The sequence below is a fragment of the Rattus norvegicus genome, chromosome 1 (assembly GCF_021556685.1).
Source record: "Rattus norvegicus strain SHRSP/BbbUtx chromosome 1, alternate assembly SHRSP_T2T, whole genome shotgun sequence".
Classification (NCBI taxonomy): domain Eukaryota; kingdom Metazoa; phylum Chordata; class Mammalia; order Rodentia; family Muridae; genus Rattus; species Rattus norvegicus.
In genome coordinates, this window is record NC_141534.1 from 55,341,593 (window position 1) to 55,351,323 (window position 9,731).

Consider the following 9,731-nt stretch of genomic DNA (forward strand, 5'->3'; position numbering starts at 1 on the left):
CTTATTCCTGGTAGGACTAGATGCCCCAGGGCAGGGTGATACCCAAGAAGCTGGGCTCTCCTTTTCTGAGAAAAGAAGGGACTTAGGGAAAGAGAGGCATGTGAGGTGGGTCTAGGAGAAGAGGAGAGAGGGAGAGACTATGATTTGGATGTAAAGTGAATAAACAAATAAATAAACTTGAAAAACATAAGGGAGACGCTTACCTTAGAAACAATGGCCAAGGTGACTGATGGCCTTAACACTTTTCCTCACACAGGTGTTCTCACACCAACAACTAGTAGACATACAAGGCACAGACACTCACACACACACACACACACACACACACACACACACACACACACACACAGATGTACTCACAGTCATCCACAGGAATACCTACAGAAACACACATACACACATGTATACACACACAAACAGGTACTCACACATTCAAGTAAAGGTAAAAGAAAACACACACACATATACACACATGCGTGCCCCCCCCACATACACAAGCCACCCTCCTCCCAAACACACACTGATCTAAACACACATACAGAAGCTCACACACAAACCAATCAAAAGCAAAATCCATACACTGCTCGCTAGATACAACAAAATCACCGAGGTCTCCACTCTACGACTCTTCTCAACTCATTCAAAGATCCAGGCCTAGCCGCAGTTTACATCTGTTGACTGGACTGCCTCACAGTCACTCCTCATGAGTTAATAGCAGGACCTATCCTGACCCAGCTCAGGTGGGCTATAAAGACTGCCATTAGGCTTTTAGAAATCAAAGCATGTAGAATATGATGCTGTCCTTAGATTTGAGCTTCTACACTTCCTACACTTTCCCCATTCAGGTACATTAGAGCTTGGTCCCTTCCAAGGCACTTTTAATTTGATGGTTTGAGGCACGAAGTTATTCTTCCTGGGGCCTTGGAATGCCACAGGGCCAATTTTCCTATGTGAAGAAGATGCAGAAAAATCTACGAGGTCATCTTTCACAAACAGCTATTTTATTCTCAGAGTCAGATAAACACATCAAGAAGCCGTATATCCTCCACTAAGAGTGAGGCGAGAACTTGTGCCAAGAGGAGGTGTGTGATGTGACCCTGGTCGGCAAAAGGGCTCTGGTCTTTACCAGCTTTGGACTGGTTTTCAACCTCCACCAGGAAGAGTGATGCCTTTGAGGTGCTCTCTTGCCACCTGGCATCTCTTCATTTGCTTTCATCCTTCGACAGCTGACCTGGAACGTGACAGCTCTCACAGCGCTCCCTTCTGCAGGTCCGTGTCCACACGTGGGTCCTCTTCAACACTGGGACTGCAGAGATGCAGCATCCGGCATCCTCTAGTGATCTTCTAAAAGGCAATGACACATGTGAGAGGGACTCTGGGACCTCTGCTGGACAGGGCATCTCTCCAGCTGTGGTCACCCTGTTCCAAACTGCTCTCCAAGCTTCTCTGAACCTCTTCCCCTCATCTCCTAGCCTCCACCCCATACCACCCTCTCCTCCCTCAGCATCTCCTTCTCTTCCTTCTCCAACTTTATCCTCCTACATTGGTCAGTATCCTGCTGTCTCTTTCTAGTTGAATGTATTTTAGTATTCCCATGAGCAGGATAAACATGGGAGTTACTGTCGGCAATGACAGATGTGCTGGTAGCGTAGACTTAACCATCGTCCCACGGTGTTTTAGACCTAGCTTCCCCGTGCATCATCCCATAGACATACACACTATGATAACCTGCCAGTTGACTCAGACATGAGCAAAATAGATACAAATACAGCAATGTACCTGGGCAGTGTTGGATGCTTGCTCTCTGGATTCCTTCTATGTTCTTCATTTCTGGGGAACAACTCTGTTGTGCCCCAGGGGAGGTTTTTTTCTGGACGGAATGCAGCAACACAGGTTCATCAGGCCATTTCGGATGTTCTTGACCCACCCCCTAAATCTTTTGGGCCAGGGCCTGCTTGCGACAGGCTTAACCTCTGCTGAGGCACTGGATTTGTCTTCTGTGCTTTTAGTGTTGATGGTCTTCTTGCCTTTGCTGTGCACTGAATAAAAGCAGGGGTCACTAATAGAAATTCTGTGGGTTAGCTCCACTGTGGGTGTTATCTGATGTGGCCTGCAGAGAAGACTGCCAGGCCAACTGGCCCTCTTGACTAATCCATGACTAGCTGTCTGGCCGAGGTCAGAACCTTGACTATCAGAGGATGACCCGAGCCATCTGGGCTCGCTTCCTCGCCTTCTGAGCCCTCGCACTGAAGTAGCAGGGTAATCAAGGGTCGGGAATGGGGTCATGCATGGATGAGGCCGGGTTGGGATGTCACACTCTTGAAGAGCCTGCTTTTCCAAAAAGTAGTAACAAGCCATACTTTGGTTGAATTTCTTCTGATCGAGGGAGTCTTTAACCTCTTGGGCTTCAAATCCAATGTCCTGCATTGCTCTAAGAATGGCTGGGTCTGGCCTGAGGGGGATGAGTTCCTTACAAGGTTGTGGGAACCCCTCTGAGTCTATCTTAAGCCAGGGATGAGTCAAAAGGTCAGGAATTGTGGGCCTCTGCTGGGAATTCACTTTCATTAAAAGACTCAGCAGGTCTTGTAGCTCTTCTGACAGGCCAAGTGGTTCAGCATAAGTCCCTAACACAACCTGCCTTCGGAGTAGTGGTAGCCCGACAGCCTCAAATGGGAGTTTTCCAACTGTCATATAATAAAGAATTACTCCTAGGGCCCACACGTCGACCTTGGGGCCCTCATAAAATTTCCCGAGGAACAGCTCAGGAGCAGAAAATGCATAAGTCCCATAGTGCGTTCTCAACTTTTGCCCAGGCCGCACTTGAGTGGCAGAGCCAAAATCAACGATTTTAATTCTTCCCTTGGTATCGACTAGTATGTTATCGGGTTTAAGGTCCCGGTGTATAATGCCTTCTTCATGGCAGTATCCCACAGCACTTAATAATTGTCTGAATATGCCCCGTGCTTCATCCTCCTGCAGATGGCCAGCCTCTTTGATGCGAGAATAAAGCTGGTTCCCCTTGGCCAACTCCATGATGAGGTATGTTATCTTTTCAGTGTCAATGACTTGTATGAGAGATACAATATTTGGGTGGTTGATCCTCATCATGATTTCTACCTCAGATGTGACCTGCTGGCACCACTGTTGTCTCTTGAGGAGCATTTTGACAGCCACAGGGGTACCTGTGAGGCGGTGCACGGCCAACTTCACGGCCGCGTGGAAACCATGGCCGATGGTATTCAAAACCAAATATTGAGAGCAGAAACTCTCTGTGCAAGACCTGCCCTGAGATCGGAGCCTTTCTGACTCCCGTTTGCTCCGGAAGCTCATTGGAGGTAACAGAGTATAAATGCTACCTAAGAGGAAGGAAAAAGAAATAAAGGGAAGAAAGAGAGCTAAGATGGAAAGTAAAATAGTGAAAAATAAGAAAAACAGAAAACTAAAACCAACCAAAACAACAACAGAAACCCTCAAAAGTAAAACAACGTACAAAGCCAAGGAAATCCTAAGTAAAAAACTACATACTAGTCACTAGGAGGGAGGAGCACAGCTCAGCCACACTAAGAATCAACATCACTGATCGTGTAAGAAAAAAAATGTACAACGAAATATACGAACAATCAAAGGAATTAAAACTATTAACAGTTAGAAAACCCAAGCTACAGAAAATGAAATGAAACAAAATCAACCTCCAAACAAGCAAAACTACATAAAAGCTAAATACCTAGAGATTAAAACAAAATAGAACGCACTCATCAAAACTCCTAGAATATAGAAAGTAATAAAGAGACAACTCTAAGGGAACGTCCCAGTGAATAATTGGGATTAATTGAGATAGGGGTCTTCAAAGGGTTTTTCTCACAAGTCATGCATGGCTAAGGAATGTATGGCTAAGAAATATATATGTATATGTTCACCATCTTGGGCCATTAGGGAGATGAAAACTAAAACTAGTTTGAGACTTCATCTTATTCTAATCAGAATGGCAAAGGCAACAATGCTGGGGTGGATGTGGGGGATGGAGACCCTCATGCACAGTGTCCGTGGGAGGCTATAAACTGAGGTGGCCACTGTAGAGTGTGGGGGTTCCTCAGAAAACTAGAAATAGGTGTGCCACCTGATACAGCTACGCCATTCCTGGGATATACTCAAGGAACAATATTTCCTGCTGCAAAGACACTTGTTCATCCATGTTCACTACTGTTTCATTTGTTCACGGTGCAGGGAATGTAGACAGCCTAGGTATCCATCCAGCTGATGAATGACTAATGCGAGTGTGGTACCTACACACAGTGGAATGTAATTCAGATGTAAAAGAAACTGAAATTATCAAGTTTCCAACTAAATGCTTGGAGCTAGACAAGGTTACACTAAGTGAGCTCACCCAGACTCAAAATAACACAGCATGTTCTTACTCATATGCACATCCTTGCAAGAAGTCTTCAGATTTAATAGTACAACTCTCATATCTCAGAGAAAGTTCTTGGTGCAATAGCACAGAAACTCATAGCTGCTAAAAGACTGGAGAATACCTGTTGACAAAGTACTCAGGCGAAACAGGTGTGGGGGGTGTGTCCACATTCCCTCCCTCCCTCCCTCCATGGCTCAGGGATTATAATGGAAAACAAGGGCAGAGAAATTGTAAGATCCTGGGGTTGGGAAGAGACATATCAAAATATCTTCTCAACACAAGACCACCTCATTCATAAACTCCCAACAGCTGTGACTGCCTGCATCAGATCTCCACAAAATCAAGCAGTCCTGCATGACTAACCCAGAGGGGGAACATTGACAGTTGACGACACATAGGGAAGAGAGTCATTCCCCACACTCAGGAACACAGGACACCAGGTTATTAAAAAAACCATGAATTTGTGGGTTGTGGCAAGTGACTGTGAAGATGGATATGGGAGGAGTTGGTGAAGGATGCAGGGAGTGAAGAGGATCCAAATACATTCAATGGAAGTACGAAATTCTCCAAGAATTTATATAAGATTTAAAAACCACAAATAATCACAAACTCAAATCCCCAGTTAGAGTAAAAACAGCAATAACCAAAACTCCCATGCATAAAGAGTCCTATGAGAGGTACCCAAATCCCATGGGGGAGACAGCTGGACTCTCAGAAGTGAGGAGAATTCTGGGAGCATGGGGGAGGCCACCAATTCTGCTCACGTTCCTGGCAGAAGAGGAACCTGCCTAGAGTCCTGTGCACCCAGGATCCTAGGAGCAGTCAGGCAGTCTCTCCCTGTGCAAGAATTGAAAGCCATTCACAAGGGGCGAAGACACACTAGAGAGCAGTTCTAAGACCATCAGTTCTGCTCCAAGGGTCCTGCCTGAAGCCCTCAGGACACACCAACCCAGGAGCAGTCTGGGATAGAACCCTTTCAATTCCTGCCTCCAACCAGAGCTGAGCCAGTCCCAAAGCTCTCTGTACCCAGAAATGACCGTGTGAAAGCCAGTCTCCAGGATTGCTGATACACAGGCTTACAGGAGGGTCAAGCCACTGTTATCGTCAGCAAGACCAGATAACACCAGAGACAACCAGTTGGCAATTGAAAATTGCAGCAACCTAAGGATAATAGAGATGGAAGAGAGAAAGATTCCAACTTAAAGGGCCAGTAAATATCTTCAAAAAATTATTGAAGGTAACTCCCCTAACCTAAAATAAAAGATGCCCATAAACATCCAGGAAGCCTAGAGAACTCCAAATAGATTGGACCACAAAAGAAACACCAAATGCACAAAACAAAGACAGAATATTAAAAGCAGTAAGGGTAAAAGGTCACGTAACATATAAAGGCAGACCTATCAGAATTGCCGCAGACTCCTCACCAGAGACCTTGAAAGCCAGAAGATCCTGGGCAGATGTCAAACAGACCCTAAGAGAACACAAATGCCAGACCAGGTTACTGTATCCAGCAAACTTCTCAACTACGATAGCTGGAGAAAAGAAGATATTACATGGCAAAACCAAATTTACACAATATCTTTCCACAAATCCATCCCTAAAAAGGATAACAGATGGAAAACTCCAACACAAGGAGCGAAACGACCCCTTAGAAAAAGGAAGAACGTAATCCCCTTGCAACACACACAAAAGAGAGCCACACAAACATAATTCCACCTCTAGCAACGAAAGCAACAGGGGACAGCAATCACTATTCCTTAATATCTCGTACCAGCAATGGACTCAATTCCCCAATAAAAAGACATAGTCCAACAGACTGGACATGTAAAAGACTACCCAGAATTTTGCTGCATAGAGGAAACATACCTCAGTGTCAAAGACAGCCTCTACCTCAGAGTAAAAGTCTGGAAAACAATTTTCCAAGCAGATGGTCCCAAGGAACAAGCTGGAGTCGCCATTCTAACGTCTAACAAAATTGACTTTCAACCAAAAGTTATCAAAAAACTTTCATATTCATCAATGGAAAAATCCACCAAGATGAACTCTCAATCCTGAATATCTCTGCTTCAAATGCAAGGGCACCTACATTCATAAAAGTATACTTAGTCAAGCTCAAAGCACACATTGCACCTCACACAATAATCATGGGAGACTTCAACACCCCACTCTCATCAATGGACAGATCATGGAAACAGAAACTAAACAGAGACATAGCTAGTCTGACAGAAGTTTAGGAACCAAATGGATTTAACAGATATTTATAGAATATTTCATCGTAAAACAAAAGAATATACCTTCTTCTCAGTACCTCAAGTTACCTTCCCCCTAACTGACCATATAATTAGTCACAAAACAGGTCTCAACAGATACAAGATTGAAACCAACACTAGCACAAAATTCTCCAAATTGTAAACATAAGAAAAACAAAAGAAGTAAAAAAAAAACCTCAACAACTCTGAAAGCCAAAAACAATCCAAGCAAAGAAAACCAGAAAATAAAATCAGAAGCATAAAAGGTTAAAACTCAAATAATCCCTGGGTCGTGATGGTCCATACCTTTCCTCCCAGCACTCAGGAGGCAGAGGCAGGAAGATCTCTGAGTTTGAGGCCTGCCTGGTCTATAGAGAAAGTTCCAGGGTACTCAGGGCTAAGCAGAAAACCTAACCTTAGGAAAATAAACAAAGAAAAATCCCAAACCCAAGTCCAAACCCAAACCCTCCAATATCCCCAGGCTAGGGAGATAGTTCAGTAGTTAACTAGCAAAACTCAAGGGAAAATGTTCTGATCTTTAAAACTAATATAAAAACTGTCAACTGTATAATTTTAATTTTGGATTATGAAGTAGATCAAAGACCTCAACATAAAATCAGACACAGTAAATGTAATACAAATAGTGTTGAACTCATTGGTTCAGGAGACAACTTCCTGAACACAACACCAATGGCTCAGATACTAAGATCAACAATGGGACCTCATGAAACTGAAATCTTCTGAAGTGCAGAGGACACTGTCTTTAGGACAAAACAACAGCCTAAAGAGTGTGGAAAGATCTGCATGATCCTACATCTGACAGAGGGCTAATATCCAAAATACATAAAGGAGCCAAGAAGCTAGACATTGTGAATGCAAACAACCCAATTGAAAAGGGGCACAGAGCCAGAGAATTCTCAAGTGAGGAATCTCTAAAGGCTGAGAAGCACTTAAAGAAAAGTTCAATGTACTTAGTCATCAACGAAATACAAATCAAAATGACTCTGAAATTCCATTTTACACCCATCAGAATGTGTAAGATCTAAAACTCAAGTGACATCACATGCTGTTGAGGATATGGAGCAAGAAGAACACTCTTCCATTGTTGCTGGGAGTACCAACTTGCACAACCACTCTGGAAATCAATTTGGCCGTTTCTTAGAAAATCGGGAATAATTCTAACTAGACCCACCTATACCACTCCCAGGCATATACCCAAAAGATGTTTCACCATACCACAGGCAACTTCCTCAACTGTATTCATAACAGCCTTATTCATAACAGCCAGAAACGTGAAACCACCCAGATGTCCCTCAATGAAGAATGGATAAGAAAATGTGGTTCATTTACACAATGGAATATTACTCAGCTATTAAAAGGAGGACACTGTGAAACTTGAACACCAATGATTAGAAACTGAACATGTCATCCGGAGTGACGTAACCCAGACCCAGAAGGACAAACCTAGTATGTATACACTTATAAATGGATATTAGCTACAAAGTGCAGGATAACCATGCTATAATCAAGAGACCCAAAAAAGCTAAATAAGGATGACTCAAGGCAGGATACTTGAATCTCATTCAAAAGGGAAATTCAAAAAGTTGAGTGGAGGGAGGGAACTGATGGGGAGAGGATTGGGGACAAGAACAGGGCAGGGCACAGAGGAAGGAGAAAGGAGAAGGCTGGGTTTGGGCAATGCATCTCTGGCATGAAGGAGACTGGGGGTGGGAGGCTCCAGGGAGTCTCTTAGAGTGATGCTAGCTGAGCCTACTAGCAGCTGGGGTTGGAGAGACTGACATACCCATGTCCTGTAGGTAGAAAGGATTTTCACTAGGGGAAGGGGGACACTAACCAACCCACAAAACCTTCAACCCAAAACTTGTCTTACTTATAAGATGTTTAGGGATAAAGGTGGAGCAGAGATTGAAGGAAAGTCCAACTAATGATCGGCCCAACTTGAGACCCAGCCCATGGGACAGAGCATTGTTAATTATATTCTATGACTTGCACACAGGACTTAATATGTCTTCTGCTCCTAACAATTGGAGCAGAGCTTGTCTCTTACTCTGTTGCCTGCCTTCGGATCCCTTTCCCCTACATGGGCTGTTTTTTCTGGGTGAGGATAAACTAAGTCCTGCTAGGAATTGATTTTTCAGGGCAGAGTGATACCCAAGGGGTTGCCCACTTCTCTGAGAAGGGAAGGGAATTATAGGAAGAGGGGCATGTGAGCCGGGAGTAGGAGGAGAGGAGAGAGGGAGAGGCTATGATTGGGATGTAAAGTGAATAAACAAATAAACTTAAACCAAAATATGCTTACCTTAGAAACAATGGCCAAGCTGACTGCCGGCCTCAAAACTTTTCCTCACACAGGTGTTCTCACACCTACAACTAGTGCACCAAGAGGGCACAACAGACACTCACACACAGTTGGGCACACACACACACCCACACTCACAGATGCACTCACAGTCACCACCAAGTATACCAACACACACACACACACACACACACACACACACACACACACACACAAAAGCAACTGTCCACACAAACACTGACCTAGACACTCATACACAAGCTACACACAAATCAATCAAATGCAAAATCCACACACTGCTCACTAGATCCACCAAAATCACCAAAGTCTCCACTCCACCACTCCTCTAAACGCACTCAAGGAAATCCAGGCCTGGCTACAGCTTAACATCTGTTGGCTGGACCGCCTCACAGTCGCTCCTCATGAGGTCACAATAGGACCTGTCCTTGCATGGTTGGGAAGGACTCCAAGGCTCTGGCTTAGGTTGGCTATGGGGAGCCTTTAGGCTTTTAGAAATCAAAGCCTGTAGGATGGTTTGCTGTCCTTAGTTCTCTGTTTGAAGGCTTGCTGTGCCTCCTGCTTTAAAATCCTTATGTCTACCTTCCATAGGTCCCTTTTGCATTTCAACTATGGGTTTAAGAATATACTACAGATACATATATATATATATATTAATTATACACACACACACGCGTGTGTGTGTGTGTGTGTGTGTGTGTGTGTGTGTGTGTAATCTTCTCTTTAAGACGGA

The 9,731-nt window shown here is 44.1% G+C and overlaps 1 protein-coding gene across 2 annotated transcripts; it reads right to left on the reverse strand.

The window, feature by feature from the left end:
* Positions 1 to 979: 979 nt before the first annotated feature.
* LOC148006980 (sperm motility kinase 2B-like) lies at positions 980 to 9,384 on the reverse strand. 2 transcript variants are annotated; one of them, XM_087598674.1, is made up of 3 exons: positions 8,981 to 9,384; positions 1,780 to 3,356; positions 980 to 1,344 (listed from the first exon to the last, which is right to left on the reverse strand). In XM_087598674.1, the coding sequence occupies exon 2, from the start codon at positions 3,328 to 3,330 to the stop codon at positions 1,825 to 1,827; it is 1,506 nt and encodes a 501-aa protein (XP_087454800.1). In that variant the 5' UTR covers positions 3,331 to 3,356; positions 8,981 to 9,384; the 3' UTR covers positions 980 to 1,344; positions 1,780 to 1,824. The 2 variants fall into 2 exon arrangements, with proteins under 2 accessions (XP_087454800.1, XP_087454805.1); XM_087598679.1 differs by having other exon boundaries at positions 1,780 to 9,326.
* Positions 9,385 to 9,731: the final 347 nt, after the last annotated feature.

Coding starts and splice junctions, on each gene's coding strand:
- LOC148006980 (XM_087598674.1), bottom strand. CDS start 3,330: ATGAGCTTCCGGAGCAAACGGGAGTCAGAAAGGCTCCGATCTCAGGGC.